The sequence below is a fragment of the Semicossyphus pulcher genome, unplaced genomic scaffold, assembly GCF_022749685.1.
Source record: "Semicossyphus pulcher isolate SPU_LCO1_2020_fin unplaced genomic scaffold, fSemPul1.0.p SCAF_20, whole genome shotgun sequence".
Lineage (NCBI taxonomy): Eukaryota > Metazoa > Chordata > Actinopteri > Labriformes > Labridae > Semicossyphus > Semicossyphus pulcher.
In genome coordinates this window covers 19020089-19039739 of record NW_027211694.1, presented here as the reverse complement: position 1 = coordinate 19039739, position 19651 = coordinate 19020089, and the positions used below count along the sequence as shown (strand labels likewise).

Genomic DNA, 19651 nt, shown 5'->3' with positions numbered 1-19651 from the left:
TTATTTCAGAAAGCTGTGTGCATTTAAACTTATACATTACTGTTACTCGTATTAGACAAAAGATTATAGAGCACTGGTATATAGATACTCAAACCTCTGACTAAAGTCTAATTGCATCAAACAGAAACAACAACATGGCCTTGATGTTTTAAGTGTCTCTTGTTTGTTTATTTCTGTCAGAGCAGAACAGGTGATTTATGAGGACAAGTAGTAACAAGTGGTCTGGAAGCCTTTGAGTAGGTGTGTACCTGTTCTACCAGTATGTCTGGTCAGATCCTTTTCAGAATTGTATTTCTGCCGAACATGGCCACTAGGTGGCCTCGGAGACACCGTCCATAACGCAAATTCTACTATAATAATCTGCATCAATGTTATCTCTCTTTATTGCTTTTCTTTCTGTTCTTTGCTTATTTCCTATCTTTTATTTCTATTTATTGTTTCAACTTCCTGCTTCATTTATTCTCTTTGACTGCTTTTTATTGCTCTTCCCTTTTCTTTTCTGTCTCCTCTTTTGCCCCCTTGGTTATTCGCCATGCTGTTTGGGTTCTCCTGTTGCCTTCAGGGTTTGGGTTTTGTGATCTGCTTTGCTCGTTTGTCGCAGCACTTTGTAAACTCTTGTTTTTAAAAGGTGCTATATAATGAATATAATGCAGCCCAGTACAGCCGCATGACCAGTTCTGACCTTGCTGCTGAAATATCATTGAATTAACACCTCTGTGACAGCTTAGAAAAAAGCCTGTACATTACAGGCAACATGAGGGCAAATCTTAAGGCTGAGCTGGTGTATTGGATTACATTAGATTTTCCAGGTGTACCTAATGAAGTGGCTGGTGAGTTCAAAACCTTTTAAAATGGTTGTTTTTTAACCTCATCATTAATGTTCTAACCTGTTAGTTAACAGCCCTGATCATAGTGCATTATTAACTGCACAGAGCGTAATGCTTTAGACAACCTCTGAATATTTCTTCCTTCTCAATTTACCCTTTTGAAAGGAAATATTTTAACTGTAGAAAACAATTATTTTTTAGAGGGTATTGGTTACTGCATAAATAAAGTGGCCCTGTGTTAACTGAAGGGTTGTATTGATTCCCTACGTACAGACTGACAGGAAATAGCTTTAAACATGACTGCAGCCTAAAGTAACTTTCCTCTGGACAACGCTGCTCCCTAGTGGTCAATAGAGGTAATTCAACATCTGTGTACAAGTTAAATTGACACTTGAGTGGTTAATTTCTACGATATGCTTTTTTATAAATATAAATATAAATTTGTGGAGAGCTTCTCAATGAATCCATCAAAGGTTCTGACAAAGAAGGGAAAAAAAGGGATTTGCTTTGCATTTTTCTGATTGGATAATTTGAGTTTAAAGCCGAGTCTTGCTCGTTTCACCAAAATTGCCTACCCCCCACCCTACACATGGGTCTGTCTGTCACTGACTGACGGTACTTTCACAGCCGTAGAGACATCGCAATGGCGGATCATGGAGCATAGAGTACCTCCGCTGACGCGACTCAACGTCTATAAGGCTCTGGATGCTTTGTTCGGGGGAGTAGGCGGGGCTGCTCCTCCGCTGCTTTTAAACACGTTTTCATCAGCCTCACCAGAACAGTCCTTGTAACACATTGCCCACAAAAGCGCACAATAACCTAATGTGGTCAGCCACATACTAGATTTTGACTACTCGTTTCCCTTTTACCCGTCAGAAACGACATATTCATACATCGATCATCAGTGTTAGCAGCCTGATTTTAGACAGGGTGATGTAGTGTTGTGCAACATATGAAGCCGTGTCAAGAAGGTACACAACTTTTAATCTCATGTAACTTTTAAATTCAAACCTTTTGGCTCAAAATGTGTAACTTACCTGGAAAGGAGGAGCTATTAAGCTGCTGTTGATTATATCACACGATCTTCATCAGCCGTTAAGTTTATCCTTTTGTCTTGGAGTAGCAGAGGTTCAAATTCCCTCTATTTCCATGTTAGCTAACAATACATTCTTGACCTACAAGGCAGCAGGAAGGATGGAAATTAAACAGAAATAACTGAAAACATCACAACACACCCGATTGTTTCCACCGGGAATCACCAGTGTAACAAAGACAAGAGATGAAACACTTCCTCCATGTGACGTCTCTGACAAACACACGGAGCAGATCAGGAAGCAGCTAATTTATTTCACTACTCTCTGGATACTTTGCAACGTTCATGTTCACCAATGGACATTTATTACACATTCAGGCAGGGGGTGGGGTTAATTTCAGGTGATCTGACCCCCCCTGGGACCTGTGCCTTACATAACACACTCACTGCTGATTGGCTATTCCACTTAGCATGTCCTCAACCAATCAGGGCCCTGATTACAATCACACTCTTCAGATTACAGCCCTTCATTGGGCCACAGACAGTCAATAAAGGCAATGCACTGATTTTTAAACTAGGCTTTCATCTGAAATATTATAGAATATTTAAAAAAAGAAAATTGACAATATTCAATTAATAAGCTACATGATCAGAATGCCATACAGGAGAAATTCATCGTACCAGCCGGCACCCTGGGAGAGGCTCTCCACTACATGAGCTGTGGTCATTCACTGAGCGTTGCATCTTTAGTATCAACAGTCCCACCCACCCCCACGCTCCCCTGCCCTCCATACAGTAGTTCCCAAGTCACATGGTCTATGCAAAATAAAGGGCTCTTGCATTACAATTTCTGATTGAGTAATTCTTTTTTCTAACAAAATATGAAAATCTATAGAAAAAAATCTTCATCATTCAGTAAAAGGTAGATATCAAAAAAGAAAATGTCGGCTCTCCGTCCTCTTTCGATCAGGAGGCCGAATTCCAGCGAGAGGAAATTGCACTTGAGCAGCTGAATGGGTCTGTGAGGGCATCGCCACGCCAGCGGCGGGGTGGCTTCATTTCTTGCGGGCGTGTTTGTATTTGTCCACGTAGGCCTTCACCAGATTGGCCACCTTACTGGCGTTCACCTCCCCACTCTTGCTGTGACACACCTGAAGGAAAAACGCAGAGAGGGTCAAACAAACTTTCACGTTAACCGCAAATACTAAGTGCTAGCCAGAAAAGAAAAGCATCTATATTTTTTACAAATAATTCACACACTGATGGCAGAGGCTGCGACGTAAAGTGCCCAGCTGTCAATCACTCGTTACAGTCATACACTGTTGGCTATGCCACGGGGAGCAATTTGCGATTCAGTTTCTTGCACAAGGACACTTCGACATGTAGGCTGAGGGAGCTGGGGATCGAAGACGACCGACTCTACCTCCGAGCCACAGCCGCCACAGGTAAGAAAGTGCTTACCTTCTCTACAGCTTTGCGGACGATCTCCTTGTACTCATCCTTTGTGATTTCCTTCCTTTGGTAAAAGGGTTTGATGGCTGTCTTCACTTCATTTATAGCTTTCTCTTGGATCTGTTGTTTCTAAAGCAAAAAGGAAAAATCAGAGCACATGAAAATAATGAGGTTTTTTTAAAGATCAACTTGCAGGTTAAATTGTTTACGACATTAATACTCAATCTTTTCTGAAAATGGTTGTGGAAAAGGTTAATTATTTACAAGACATAAGGGCGTTTTCAGTAAAGCTGCTAAAAACAGCTTTTCACCATCATGTCATACTATGTAACAAGAAGGACTCGCGGTGTCCGCCTTAGCTCAACGTGCAGAAGTAGGAGGTAGTGAGTATGAGCGGTTGTATCGTATTGTGTAGTTATTATTTGGCAGTCTAACATTGCATTTCACCACTTCTTATGATGTTATTTTTGTGTTTGTGCCGGTTGCACTAATTCTACCTTGACAGAACAGCAAGCCCACCGTTCTCCTGACAGGAAGAGGAGAGGAGCTAGCTTTCGTGCATGGGTGCGTTTTGTGCAGGTGAAGAGACGGGACACAAAGCACCTATCAGACAAACTCTCTCACACACCGCTGTGGCACCGTAAATTAGATCATTTTTAATAGGTATATTTATTTATGTTAAATCCATCATAAATCGGAGAGACTCCCTGATGTCACATCCGGTTATTTTGATGCGGAAATAAAAGAAAACGTAGGAAAAAAATGTCTCCAGAAGCCACTGCAGTGTATATATTACATTACTAAATCCTTTTCCAACACACTGGGGTCTCCAACCAGCAACTTGCTCTTTAAAGTTGATTTATGACCGAGTGATGGCAGGTTACCTTTTCTTTTTTGGAGCTGTCAGCTTGAGCTTTGTTATGATGGCCAGGCTGAGTTGTGGAGGATGGTAGCACCTGGCTGGGTGCCAGATGGCCCTGGGTAGCCGCGGCAACTCCAGCTTTGGTTGGGGTGGGAAGAAGGCCCGGTTTCCCATAAGCCACCATTGTACTCGCCATCTACGGCAAACCAGGGAATGAGAATGAGGATTGTGGGAAGGCTGCTTTGTTTAAAGATAATTTTTTGGGCCAGTTATGCAGTTAATAATAGCTCAAGAGAGACAGGAAATATTGGGAGGAAAGTGGTGGATGACATGCAGGAAAGGGCCGAGGACGGAAGTTGAACCTGTGGCCGCTGCAATGAGAACTACAGCCTCTGTACATGGGGCGCCTGCTCCACTCGCTGAGCTAACCCAGCGGCCCAGGAAGGCGCTGTGTGTTTTATTCCTATTTTTAAACCCTTTAAGCTGACACTAATGGGTAACCAGACTCTGAAACTACTCCATACCTGTGTCATGTGTCCATCAGGCTGAGCTGCTGCTGTCTGGTTGCCTTGCTGCATGGGTGGAGGTGGTGGGGGAGGCGGAGGGAGGCCCTGAGCGCCGACAGCAGGGACCTGAAGCAGCGGCACGGCAGGGTGGAGGTGCACAGGGACCTGAGGAGGCATGCCGTACGGGGCAGCAGGCTGCAAGCTGACTGGCAGGGCTCCTCGCGGGCCTTGCATCGGGTAGTGATGTTGAAGAACATTCAGCTGTGGAGGAATCACATTCATCACAGGCACAGGGGCGTTACCCGGGACCGCCTGGGGAGGGGCGTCCCCTTTAGGGGCATCTGGAGAACAAGAAAGACAGAATTAAGAACCTGTGAGGAGGCACTAATATCAGAGGGAAATCCGGCTCATTTATTATCTGCTTTTTATCATCTACTTTTTCTCTAGCATTAGTGTTGTGTGAGTAGAAATAAATAACCTTGAAAAAGATTATAAAAAACTGAGAAGGGTTTGTAACCTGCTGCTGCTGCTGCCGGCTGCTCCTCCTCCTGTCGGTTCCAGCCTCCTTGTCCTCCTCGCTCCCTCTTGGAGTAATAATCCTGTACGTCTGCAGGTAGTGTTCTCCTGACAGCCCAGCTGGATGCAGATGACCAGCCTGACCGGTCCAGCATAGAGTCTCCCTGCTCCGAGTCTTTCCTCCGGCCGCCTCCTCGGTTTTCGTTGAAGCGGCTGTACGCGTCGTTCCCTGAATTGTTGCCTGTACCTGAGAAGTTGTTTCTGGGCTGCCAGCGGCTGTCGGATGTTTCCTCTTGCTGGTTGTAGAAGCTACGACTGCCTCCCCGCCCTCCCCCACGGCCGCGTTCGAACCCTCCACGACCCCCTCGACCCCGCGATTCTCCTCTGCTCCCGCCACTGTTGCGGTTGTCTTCCCAGCGCGAGCCGCCGCTTACACCAAAGTCCCGGTTCCTGCTCTCAGCGTCGCCACGACTTTTTTCTGTGACCCAGTCGGGATTCTCCGACCAGCCCTGGCGTTCAGGAGAACTTTCTGCAGGGACACCATTTTCAAAGCGCCCAGCGCCTCCATGATGCCTCCGTAACTCGCCACCAGACCCACTGCCCTGTCCGGACCTCCAGCCACCCCTACGCTCCTTCCTCTGGGGGGACTGCTCTCTGGAGGGCGGCCGTTCAGGGCTGGCCCCTCGCCTGTAGGACCTTGTCCTGGATCGTGACCTAGAGCGAGATCGAGACCTGGACCTGGAGCGACTCCTGGAGCGACTCCTGGATCTCCTTCGTCTCCTCTCTCGACTCCGCTCTCTCCTAGAATAGTCTCTCTCAGCGTCCCGATCTTTGTCTCTTTCTCTGCTGCGAGCTCGGGACGAGCGGTTCGAGGGCGGGCTGCTGTCACGTTCTCTGGACCGTGAGCGCGAGTGCCTGGATGAGTCGCGCTTGGACTCCCTCTTCGGTGACCAGGTAGAGGTCGGGGAGTGGAAGCGAGAGCGCCTCTGCCTGCCATTCTTCCTCTCTTGGCTCCTTTCTCTCTCAGGCTGGTCTTTGCTGCTCTCATTCGTAGAGACCTGGCTTGTGGAAACAGGAGGTTCGGCGACAGCTGTCTCAGCACTCTCAGTTGGTTGTTCCAAAACAGGATCGCTATCGTAGTCACTGTTCGGTGAACTGCAGTCCATAGGGACCTCTTTAGTATCATCTTTGGATGGACTACCATCCTTGGTTTCTTCCACAGAGCTGTCAGCTACAGGAGGCTCCTCTGATCCGAGCGTTTTTGTATCTGCACTCTCAGAAATGTTAGATTCTGGGGCAGCTGTGTCATCCTCTGACTCGGCAGCAGAGGGCGAAGCTGCTTGTGGAGAACTCTCACATGATTCAGCCTTTTCTTCCTTTGAAGACTCTTCATTGTTTAATTCTTCTGACTCTTCACAGACCTCCATGTCGTCATCCTGCTCAGCCGGCTCGTCACAGTGTGGAGATGTCAGGTTTTCCAGCGGAGCGTTGGGAGAGTCAGGAGGTGACGGGGAAGTTCTTTTATCAGAGTCCTCTTCTCCAGGAGAAATGGGGCTTGCTGGCTCGTCCTCGTCTCTCTGGTTACCCTCAGAGCCTGAACCGGGGCTGTTGGGAGCCGAGTCTGAGGGACAAGAGGGGTTATCGTCTCCCTCGTCTGCTCTCCGTTCATTAGATTGTTCCTGAGACTCATCACTGTCCTGTCCCACATCGTTACTCAAAGGTTCAGCTCCTCCTCGCTCATCAGCAGAGTGTTCCTGGTCTTCATTGACGCTCCCTTCAGCATCAGACTGCTGCTGCTCTGAGTTGTTCACATCCTGCTCCTGTTCAGTTTTATCTTCTTCCTCCTCCTTCTCCATGTCTCCAGTTTTTTCATCCTCTTCTTCCTCCTCACTCACCACCGGACTGCTTACGACTTCAGGAGATTTTTTTTTCCTTGCTGCAGCTTTCCGTTTCCCGCCAGCCTTTCTGTTTGTTACCTGTTTGCCCTTTCTCTTGGCTGGCGCCTGAGAAGCCCTGCCCGGCTTTGCGGGCTGGCCGGTAGACGAGTCAGAGTCTGAAGAAGAAGACTTCGGTGGTGATGGATCAGATGCAGGAGCCTCTTCCTGGGATTTACTGTTTCGTCCAGACCTCCTGGATGGTCGAGTCTCTGGCTCTTTGGTTGGAGCTTTCGAGGTCGAAGCTCGACCGCCTCTCTTCTCTCCTCCTTTGGGACACGTGATGGCGCAGACAACGCCCTGAAACACTGTGAGAGAAAAACAGTATGAGCCAGGCCCAAAGATACAACCAGCATTTTCTTTTAGACGCTGTTCATTATATCCACTTTATAAACTTATTCATCATAATTGCTTCATATCCTTAGTGTTTGCCACCACTCCACGTGTATACATACGAAGGTCGTCAAAATGTCAGTACTTCCAAACTTTTCGGTGTCACGCTTCAAACAATTCAATCTCCATTATTTTTACGTCTCATAGTACTGAAAAAACCCAAACACATCTACGACTGACCACAGCTACGAGAGCTGTGGTCGAGCAACATGGGCAGGAAGAGGAGAGAGCGACCGTCATTAGACAACAAAGTGATGACAAACAGAAAAATAAGACGTCATTTCCGATTGTTTCACAGCTGTAACGCTCTAAACAAGAAACTGATTCGCTCACGCCTCTGTGCAACCCCGCAGGAAGATACAGGGTTTAGTTTGTCTGCAGCTGAAGTCGCACTTCATCCTGCCAACTGTGTGCTCTGCTTTCAGTCACCTGCAGCTCATACAGCAACGACACTGAAGACTGTCCTCATTCACAGGTGGCACATACCCATGTTTTGTAAAGTCCTTTTGGTGTCTCATTAAGTTATGTTAGCGTCTGTTGCAGACAGACAAAGAGCAGAGGAGAGAGACAGCGCTGGTCTCTATGTTTTCATTTAGTCTGTGAGCTAAACGCTGCTGCACAGTTATTCCAAGTGCCCTTCTACTGACGCCCAGAAATGACCCAAACAGCAGAATCAGAAGAAATAAGAAAATAAAGACAAAGGGCAGGTTCTCTGCAGATACAGACACAACTAAACACATCTTATGTTTATGATTGATCATTGAGAGGGGAAGCTATATTTGAAAATGGGTCTAAATATCAAATAATAAACCTATTTCTTGAGAATCCTGCTCATTAAGCCGTTTTCGGGCCATTTTTCAGAGAATATGATAAGAGAACAACTTTTCTTTCACTCATGGTTAGTGGTTGGGTGAAGCCATTTATTGTCAAACAACTGTGTTTACTCCTTTTAAATCATAATGACAACAGAAACTACCCAAATGACCCTGATCAAAAGTTTACATACCCCAGTTCTTAATACCGTTATTGCCCCCTTTAACATCAATGACAGCTTGAAGTCTTTTGTGGTAGTTGTGGATGAGGCTCTTTATTTTCTCAGATGGTAAAACTGCCCATTCTTGTTGGCAAAAAGCCTCCAGTTCCTGTAAATTCTTGGGCTGTCTTGCATGAACTGCACGTTTGAGATCTCCTCAGAGTGGCTCGATGATGTGGAGGTCAGGAGACTGAGATGGCCACTCCAGAACCTTCACTTTATTCTGCTGTGGCCAATGACAGGTCGACTTGGCCTTGCGTTTTGGATCGTTGTCATGTTGGAACGTCCAAGTACGTCCCATGCGCAGCTTCCGGGCTGATGAGTGCAAATTTTCCTCCAGTATTTTCTGATAACATGCTGCTTTCATCTTGCCATCGATTTTCCTGTGCCTTTTGTAGCTCACACATCCCCAAAACATCAGCGATCCACCTCCGTGTTTCACAGTAGGAATGGTGTACCTTTCATCACAGGCCTTGTTGACTCCTCTCCAAATGTAACGTTTATGGTTGTGGCCAAAAAGTTCAATTTTGGTCTCATCACTCCAAATGACTTTGTTCCAGATGTTTTGAGGCTTGTCTCTGTGCTGTTGCTGTCTGCTGGCGTATTGTAAGCTTTGTGGCATTTGCGTAGTAATGGCTTTCTTCTGGCGACCATGCAGCCCATTTTTCTTCAAGTGCCTCCTTATTGTGCATCTTGAAACAGCCACACCACTTTCTTTCAGAGAGTCCTGTATTTCAGCTGAAGTTATTTGTGGGTTTTGCTTTGCATCCCGAACAACTTCCTGGCAGTTGTGGCTAAAATTTTTGTTGGTCTACCTAACCGTGGTTTGGTTTCAACAGAATCCCTAATTTTCCACTTCTTAATTAGAGTTTGAACACTGCTGATCGGCATTCGCAATTCCTTGGATATCTTTTTATATCCCTTTCCTGTTTTATATAGTTCAATTACCTTTTCCCGCAGATCCTTTGACAATTCTTTTGCTTTCCCCATGACTCAGAATCCAGACACAGTGCAGCACTGGATGAAAGATGCAAGGGTCTGTCAGGAGCCCAGAAACTCACTGACCTTTTATACACACACACTAATTACAAGCAAACAGATCACAGGTGAGGTTACCTTTAGTAGCCATTCAAACCCGTTTGTGTCAACTTGTGTGCATGTTATCAGGCCAAAATCTCCAGGGTATGTAAACTTTTGATCAGGGTCGTTTGGGTTGTTTCTGTTGTCATTATGATTTAAAAAGAGTAAACACAGTTGTTTGACAATAAATGGCTTCACCCAACCACTAACCATGAGTGAAAGAAAAGTCTCTTATCATTCATATTCTCCGAAAAATGGCCAAAAAAATCACAAATTCTGCCAGGATACGTAAACTTATGAGCCCAACTGTACATGTTGAACATAAATGTTTAACCATGTACCCTTATTTATCATTCATCCAAGCATGATTACTGTGTGAACACAACACGAGCGTACAGTCATAGCCTCACGGTTGTGTGCCTCAGCCCACTAGTTGCAAGCGTTTCCCACAGCCTGACAGGGGAAGGGGGATATAAGTCTTAACTGGAAATTGTAAAGAGTAAATGACCCTAAAATAAAACAACGTAGGCCTACATTACACAGGAAAGGTCACATCACAATCATTTACAGGAGTGATATAATACCAGAGTGTCTCTCTCTGTGTCTCTCTACACATCATGTGATTGTCAGGAGACCATTCTCAAAGCTACTGAATGAACCACAAGTGGAGGAAGAGGGGAGCGAGTTCACTAATAAACTGCACATGGTGTCTGTCTCTCAAATGGAAATTATTCAATAAGTAAAAACAGCAGATTTAATACAATTTGAAAATCAATAAATGTTCCTCCTCCTCCACTTTGCTGAGATTTCACATCAACAACAAAAAGTTATGGACGTTAACCTTTGACCACCAAAATCTAATCAGGTCCTCTTTCAGTCCAAGTGGATGTTTGTGCCGAATATTAAAATAATCCTCCAAACGTTCCTTAGATAACGTGTTCAAAAGAATGGGACAGATGGAAGTGCTGACATTCAGTTCAGTGGCTCACAACCTGAAAATGAAATGCCTCTGGCCGTGGCTGTAGCTGAACCATAAAAAATAACAAGTCTTAATTGTCAGGCTAACCCAGCTTTTCCTGTAATCTGCTCTTCAACACACCCAGGTAGATAAGTGTGTAAAATAAGTCTGACCTGAGTGGTGAGTGTAAAGTTTATATACTTCTTGTAAAGGGTCTTGGTCTACCTATGATGCAATAGGATCAAAATTCACTTGCAGTCCTGTGTTGCAGTGCTTTACGAAGGTTACCTGTGTCTGTGGGGGATTGTCCTCCATGGGAGTGTTATAATATGTACCTATGTATTGTATATGTATTAATATCTTCTACATGTACCTATCCATGTACAAGATCGATTGTAAAAAATTCTTAAGAAAGCAGAGTTAAAGTTTGATTTGTTCTTAGAATTAGGTTTGTCAAAGTTTACGCACATTTCCTTTAATAGCACTATTTATTTTGACGTGCGATTAACGCACGTGCCTTCTATTGTTATGACCCTCCACCCACCTCATAGTTTGGGAAATCAGGAAGTGATGCAGCCATAATGTTGTGGAAAGCAAGCAGAAACAAACCTCCGTGGGCAGAAATGGATAAAGAAAAGGGTCTTTTAAATGTCAAGTTCAGCCTCAAAGCCCCGCTCGATGGTTCTCTGGACAAGACAACAGTTATTTGTTTTTACTGTCGATGTGAACCGAGTTACCACTGGAGGACGTTGAGTCTTAAATACCACTTGCTGGCCAAGCACACAGCTGATGCAGAGAGCTCCAGGTTGTGACAAATGTCTTTAAGTGATTAAACTTTGACTAAATTATGTTATTTTTATCTCCTGCTGCAGACTCAATGACTGATTACTTAAGAATGTTACATTCAGGTCCATATGCCGTCTGTTGTTGCATGTTGGCCTTCAGTTTGCTATGTTTTGCTTTCAGCATGTTTTTTGAGCATGCAGTACCTTTGAGGTTATTCTGTAGAATATTCTGGACAGTATTTGTCATTTGTTTTGGAATGTTGCAATAATAATAAACATACATTTGGATAAAGAAAGCATATTTATCCATTCCAATGTTGATAAGAGGATTAAAAACTTGAAAAATATCTCTTAAAGGTGCATTTACAACAAGTAAAAAATGTGCGATTAATCGTGAGTTAACTATGGACAACCATGCGATTAATCGCGATTAAATATTTTAATCGATTGACAGCCCTAATTTAAATATATAAATAGTTGGGTATTTTTTGAAAACCGCACATCAAACACCTCGGCTCCCCACTACCACAGATACATTTACACCTTGTGCAAAACCCTGAAGCATTTATTCAGCATGGTAAACTTAGTTTGTTTACATTTCTATATTTACTTATTTAAGAAATAATCTCGAAAAAAAACACACCAAATAAAATACTCACCAAAATGACCGGGGCTACACGCTGGTGTGGAGGTAAAGGGAGACGAGCAGTGTCCGATTGGGAATGGACTGTGGTTCCAGCCGGCAGGATGAAAGCTCTGCCTGTGAGGAAAACACAAAGCAATGCTCTCTCTCAATGTTTGTTGCATCATTGAAACTCTACAGAAATGTATATAAATATTAAAGTGGGATTTTTTGGGTGGGATTTCTGGTCCAAGCTTAAACTGGTTTAATTTCCTGCAATTGTTGTAATGTCTTAATTGGTGTTAAAATTCACATATACTGCACGTATACATGAGATAGCAGCAAAGTGTGCCCTTCTCTGGTTACATTAGACTGGATGAGGAGGAGAACACTGCTGACAAGGATTAATGTTGGTCAGTTGGGATTGCGTTACCTTGAGGTGCCGTCAGCGGGGATGGGAGCAGCAGGAGAGAGCCACGGACAATGTTGCCTCTGGGGTTTGCACTGTTTGAACATTGAGTCATACTGCATGTCCTCTGCCATCCAAACAGGGTCTGCACTGCAAGAGCATGAAAGGCACTTTAAAGACTGATCTGATTACACCTTAGCCGATAGATTATACTGTACACAAATTTTACAAGACGTGTACATGTAATTAGGTCTCCTCACCTATTGCTCCAGTCTTTAAAGTAGCCTACTGTTATTCTGTAATTGATAAGGTAAATATTTAAATCAAAGAGGGAAGCGTGTCTTACATGTCCTGAGTCGATGCGGTCGTCAGTGAGACACAGGGAGAGGGCGACCAAGCACAGCAATCTGTTCCTCTCACCTGGGCAGAACACAACCAACATTGATTAGAAGATGCACTAAAGAACGTTACATCAACATAAATACGAGAGAGGAACAAATGAAAAACACCTTTTTTCTGCTCAGTGAGGATGGGTCGTCATCGTTACCTGGAAAACACATTTACCGACAGTTAGAGCTGCTCACTGAGTGAGTAAGTTCACATGCACTTCTGGAGGAAGGAGTTCTAACATACATTTCCTCACAAGTCCTTTTGTTTTTGCGTCTGCTGTCCTCTCCACCTTTTGCCGTCTTAATCTTCTTGCAGGTTTACTTCTAAAAAGAAACATCATTTAGAACAACTTCTTTGTCTCGAACTGGTTTACAAAAAAATGGATTTCACTCACTTGAGACAGACTTTTTGCTCAGGGTTTCTACAGCAGCAGCTCTCAGCTTCAGGCTGAGCCGCTCGCTTCCTCACAGGAACCTGAAAACAAGAACAAAAACAGAAGCACCTTTAACATAATTTTGCCTGACACAGATCACTTAAGGCTTTGCTGAAGCTTTCAAGCCAAGGACAGACAGAGGCACAATTCACAAGACAGACAACATCTACTTGAGCGAGCAAGAAGCTGATCTTTAAAATTCACCAATGATATCCCAAACAGACTGACCTGCACACAACTGAGGTTCCCGTCCCATCTGTAAACATTAGTGAAAGGTCTTCTGTCCACCGGGCAGGAAGGAGACATCTGCAACTGCGAAAAAAAAGCATGCAAAACATGTTTAATATATTCATGTAAACAGGCACAGTTCTTAAAGTGCTTTTTAAAGACCTTATTAAGACCTTGACAAATATAATTTAAGATAGACTTTCCTTGATATAAAAGAGAATTTATTGAGTCCTAATTTGGAAAAACAAATTTTCTTATTTTAAACTTAAGACTTTTTAAGGACCCGCGGGAACCCTGTATCAGTAACACTGGTTGAATATTGGACCAATTATTTTAACTTTAGATGAACTAAGTAACATGAAAGTTCAACTTTTGCAGTCAGACTGTAGAAGAACTGTCTTTCAAAAAGTTTCACTTAATTGTTGAGAACACAATCACGACTATTTCGATTAAGCTCTCAAGTCCAAATTGGCCCAACCCCAATTCACAGCTGCAGATATCACCATTTTGCTTCAAGTCAGTTGATTTTAAACAGGTGTTCTCAGGCTGCTGCTGTCTTGTGCAACCTGCCGTGACAGACACTTCTTCCACTCTGCAGTTTGCTTCTGTTTGAGATTCTGGAATAAATAAGTTAAGCTGCTGTTTTTGGTTGCCACAGACTTTGTTCAAACTCTTCAGTGGACAGTGGTTTGCCTAAAGAAGGACGCTGCAAAACGGAACTATTTACAGACGAATGAGGCGCCATTTTTTGGAACAAACTCCACCTTTTATAAGTGCAAGCACATGTCATCATACTGACCTTTTAACTATGTCTAAAAAGAACAGTTGTGGTACTATACACTACAGGAGGTCAGTGAAGTGGTGGCCATTGCTTCCTGTACTAAGCTGAACTGAAAATCTATTTTCATTTTTAGACATCGTCCTAACCTAACTGTTTTTCAAATGAATTCTTAGTTTAGCAGAGCAGCATTGAGCTTTACCTCTGCCCATGTGAGGAGGCATTTGAGGCAGAAGACGTGGCAGCAGCTGTCGGGCATGGCAAGCTCTCCTCCAGCCAGGACGCCCAGGCAGATAGGACACCTCTCCGCCTCCTCCGGGTCCGTCCCATCAGGCGGGCCCTGGCCACCTGAACACACAGGAGAGAAGGCTTTTTTATGATTCAGGGCTTATATCTATCATAATAATACTTATAAAAGTACTAATAATAAATGGTAAAAATATATGTAATATACTTCAACTTGTGAGTCATGTTTATGCAGTATGTATATGAACACTTGGCCAATGGCCGGTCTAATCTGGAAAACATTAAACCTAACCCTCGGTGTGCTGTCTGTGTAAAGTCTTACCACTTCCTGCTCCAGTCATATCGGCCCCGGCCTGTCCTGATCAACACTGCAACACAGAGGAGAAGAAGAGCATTGAGGTGAAGGTGATTTGATGCAAATGAGACGAAAGGCAAATAAGTTGTACTACATACTTTGTTTAGTCCATAGGGAAATTAAACTACAACTTTGAGAGTACTGTAAGAAGCTGATTTGCTTGAGTGATGCGAAACCAGTTAGATTGGTGTGTTTAGATTTCGAATAAGTCTGGCGGTTGGCTAAGTTTACACCATCTCCTTTACGCTTCATGGAGTTCAAGAACAGAGAAAGTGTGATGTGATAGGTAGGGTTGTAACAGTACAAAAATTGACAGTTTGGTACAGCAGTAAAACTAAAAAATGTAAAAGTAAAAGTAAATTTTTTTATATTTATTCTTTTTTTAAAAGGAAACATTCAATAGCCACCATTGTTATTACTCTAACAGTTAAGGCAGTTTAATTAACTAATTATTACTGATTAATTCTGATTTCTTTATATGAGCTACAAAAGCAAACCAGACCATCAGTGACAAGATTGATTATTTTTATAGTTATTTTTAATGCCTGAAACCACTGGCGGGGGGTAAGTGTCGGATGAAGCGATTAACTGCACGCTGCCTTTGTTTACATTTTCTAGGGCAAAAATTTAAAGCGAGTGATATGACTGCTAAAGAAGCAGGATGAGATTTTTTGTTAAAAAAATCACCACTTAAGGATGTACAGGACAAAATCAGCAAAGTGATAAAATTAGGGCTTTGTCCACAGGGGGCGCCAAAATCAACACAAACGGAAAGTTCCTCACAGCAGCTTTAAATGCTGGCATATGTTAAAAATGCTGCCTGAAAGAGGCGTAAGCCACTTTCCACGCAAAAGTTGTGATCAATATAACACAAACTTTACAATGGAGTGTGCACACTTGTTAGTAAACTCAGACCCCATAAATTGTAGATCCAGGTTTTTATAAAGATTCAAACAGTGGTGATATTTGTAATTGTAGTGAGCCATTACTTTTACATAAGGACCTTTTCCTTACAGTCACAACCAAACTAAGGTGGAAATTTAATGGAAATCGCAATATGGCCTGCTGCAATTTTCAAATCACAGGAGGCGCAATATTTATTAAATGTGTAAGTATCAAATATCTTTGCTTGGTACAGATCCCTGCAGGTAACACACCATAATCATGTATTTCAATGAAAAAAATATGTAAAAATTATCATTCAATTTAATACCACAAAATGTATCGAAATTGCAATCGAAATAAATCGCAATTATATACTTTTTCAAAATCCTTCAGCCCGAAACCAAACTGACACCAATTAATCTGAAGGTAGCTGACTGCTTGCTTGGGCTCAATGTGATTGACTAAATGATGTGATTGCACGGCCCATATATCCCCAGCTCCATCTGATTGGTCAAATCAATCAATTTGTATTCATAAAAGGGCAAAATCAAAACAAAAATCATCTCATGACACTTGTATATACACACACACATTACATAAAGAGCAGCTCTAGACTAGGGCTGCAAAATATGACGATATAGATCATTTAAACAATATGAAAATGTCTATCGTATGTGTTTTTCTATATCGTCTGTATCATGATGTCACAACCAGCGGCTGAACTGTCACTCTGGCAACGCTTTGAGTCTTAATCCCTGCATGTGGGAGTGAACCTGGAGCGAACCATAGAGGGAGGCGCTGTTAATTAACATGGAGGTTAACGTGCAGAAAAGGATATTTGTCAAGTATTTAATTCACACAGGATTATCCAAGAATAGGTTTGTGGTTATTTCATACAGACTTTGTTTGATAGATTTGTTAAATTACCAGAAAACCTGATATATCGTGATATATCGTTATCGATACATGAAAAATCCTATATCATGATACAGGCATTTTGGCCATATCGCCCAGCCCCACTCTAGACTGTACTCTTTGTCGTTTTATCTAAAGAAACCCGACACTAATCCACCATAAGCAAACACTTGGCAACAATGGCAAGGAAAAACTTCCTTTCAACATTCAGAATTGACGAGCAAATACTCCCACACTGACTGTGAATGCCTGGTGCATGTACATAAAATGTATTTACTCGTTTGCTGTTTTGCAGGAAATCTTTTGTGGTGTGTTTAAAGCACATGCTAGTATAATGTCGACGAAGAAAATGCAATTTATCATGCAGCTGTAGTAACGTATGAAAGGAAATTATTGTTTTTAAAATGACAGCCAACATTAAATAGACAGTGTGTTGTAGAACAGAGCTTCAATAGGTTTTAATTATAATACTGTGCACATGTAACCAAGTATGATTTTAGTTTCCGGGTAGCTTTGGTGTGTAAAGTTGCTGCAGTGTACACTATGATGCTGTCAGGGGTATGTAGTGCACTGAAGACAAAGCAATGTCTGCAAAGCACACCTGGCACATCTTCACCACCTGCGCACATGGACTGTGTACATAAGCAAAGTCTGCAAAAAAGGCAGTGACAGTACTTGCAGAGTTGTTATCCTCCACATCATCATGATGAGTCTGAATAATAACATAGGCAAGTCCTACCATGAGCAAAATGTGTTCACCTATCAGGCGTTCATCTCCATGTGATATTACAGGAAACACTGTTTCTATGTTGTTTGTGTCGAGCGAAGTTGATTTATTAGTTGAATTGTTTGAGATGGTTATCATGTTTTCTCCTTTCAGCAGTGATGTTGCAACAACAGTAACCCTTTCTCCCCCATATACTTGAAAATTATGAATATTTTTCCACGAAAGTCAACACAAGCAGATGTTCTCACAGGAAAATGGAGTAAAAATGTTGCTTATAACTGGGCTTTTAATATTTTATGAATGGGTTTAAACTATGATTTATCAGTCATTTTTATACAGCTGATATTAAATTGGATGAGATTTTAATACCTTTGTCCCAAAACATTACGGCATCACTGCATAACACAACTAGACTAACCATCTACTTCTATTTAAAATGTTTAAGAGCAGCTCTTCTATAGATAAATGGCTGGTCATTCCAATTTGTTTTAGACATTTTTGAAATCGTGACAAAATCAGGATCCTGTTCTTATTAAAACCTGCTCAGATTTAAATAATTGCTAAGCCCCCAATTTCTTTTAATTATAATTGATTTTAATATTTATTTAACAAATGTTCTGAGTTATCTTTACCTTTATGTCAGGCTGAACAATTGTACAACATGGTTCTCAATTTACTTTAATAAATCTTTTTTACACAAATATCTGTTTCAAATCAGCCTTAAAAGCATGAAAGACTATTAGAACATATATAGTCATTCTATCTGCAACTTAAGTGCATTAAATCAAGCTTCTGTGGCAGTGATTTCAAACTACTAAGCACTTGTGTATATCAATGGATATTACTACACATTATTTGCAGTCCCAAACCTTCAAATGAAACCTAGAAATGAAAGTGAAATACTTTCTACATAATATCCTGAGTCACTTCGTTTGGCAAAAGTGACACACGACAGTGGCCTAAAACCAATACAGGCTACTGTACCTTACAAAATGTGTGATAACACGAAGTCTAAGTGCTCTCTTCACTTGTTTGTTCATTGTTTAACCACCAGAATCAGGTTTTAATGGTTATGAACTTTAAGAATCATGGTGAATAAGTGTAACTCCAGCAGGCCATAAGACCTCTTTGGGTATTGGCTGACAGTGAGCAGAAATACTAAGCCGGAGATTTAAAATCTCTGATAACAGATCCAGTTTTCATCGTGACGAACTTCAATCATTTCATGTTATTAACAGCCTCAGACCAGAGCTTTACAGAAAAACTCTAAAGTTTCATTTCTAAGCACTTAAAATAAACAAAGTTAGCAATAGCCAACAGCCCCTGATTTTATGCTTCAACTGTCATTTCAAACCATTTAACACTAACATGACCAGATATCTTGTAAGCCCGAAAGCTCTCATATAGCGTTAGCCTAGCGTCAGATTATATCCTCATGCTAACTTACATTAAATGGGGTGACTGGTGTAACTTAATAGCACTTGAGTTCGCAGGCAGATACTTGTGAAAGCTTGCTGCTGTTTTGAGCCAGCAAGGCCTGGCTCCTGGAGACACAAAATTAGCACCAACTTGATCAACCAGTGCCAACACGACGGCAACAACATGGTTGTTGATGGTTAGCCAGGCAGCTAGTGCTAGCTAAAAACATAGCTACCTGAGAGCTAGCTGGTTGTTGTTAGCACGGCAGCAAACTTGGCTAAATCGTGTCTAATATTAGCCACGACGATTGTACTGAAGGTCATAAGTTAGCTAGCTGGCTAGCATCAAGCTGAAAGCTAACTAGCTGCTTTGAACAACAGCACCTGCTTACGTCGCTTTTAGCTTGCTAACAGTTAGCTCTAGTTAGCTAGTTGCAAGTGTTGTTACTCACCTTTAAGTGCTGTTGCGGCTGGTTTGCACCTAGTAAAGTGGTTTTTGCGTCCAAATTCCCGCTATGAAATGCTGACGAATCGCACTATCCGGGAATTGTTTTTGGCTAAAAACGGAGCGTAGCTTTCAGAAAGTCTCAGCCACATGTCTCGCAGTCTGGCTGAGAGTTGGTGCGGCCGGCGCCCCCTACCGGAACCGCCGAACACTACAGGGTAGAGTGGCTTTATCCGTCTGGTACATTTACATTAAAATAAATAACAGCAACAGGTGGCAGAGTAACATAAAACTGTATTATACTTCCACTTTCTTTAAGTTATGTGGACTTGACTGACGTGCTTTTGATGTTGTCTCCTATATTGGCTGATTTATCTGGAATTTAAATAAGTAAATCAAATATAAATGAACCTTGTAACTT

The 19651-nt window shown here is 42.4% G+C and overlaps 1 protein-coding gene across 1 annotated transcript; it reads right to left on the bottom strand.

Moving 5' to 3' along the window:
• Positions 1–2184: 2184 nt before the first annotated feature.
• On the bottom strand, positions 2185–19400 carry scaf11 (SR-related CTD-associated factor 11). The gene is made up of 15 exons (XM_069671509.1): positions 19238–19400; positions 14808–14853; positions 14442–14587; positions 13462–13545; positions 13195–13274; positions 13044–13123; positions 12920–12957; positions 12757–12830; positions 12435–12560; positions 12039–12139; positions 5198–7438; positions 4699–5021; positions 4197–4370; positions 3322–3441; positions 2185–3011 (listed from the first exon to the last, which is right to left on the bottom strand). The coding sequence occupies exons 2-15, from the start codon at positions 14824–14826 to the stop codon at positions 2916–2918; spliced, it is 3702 nt and encodes a 1233-aa protein (XP_069527610.1). The 5' UTR covers positions 14827–14853; positions 19238–19400; the 3' UTR covers positions 2185–2915.
• Positions 19401–19651: the final 251 nt, after the last annotated feature.

Excerpts from the sequence above, each read along its gene's own strand:
- scaf11 (XM_069671509.1), bottom strand. Across the intron at positions 12,831-12,919 it reads CCTCACTGAGCAGAAAAAAG|GTGAGAGGAACAGATTGCTG; the intron begins GTGTTTTTCATT and ends TGTTCTGCCCAG. Across the intron at positions 12,561-12,756 it reads ACCGCATCGACTCAGGACAT|TGCAGACCCTGTTTGGATGG; the intron begins GTAAGACACGCT and ends ATGCTCTTGCAG.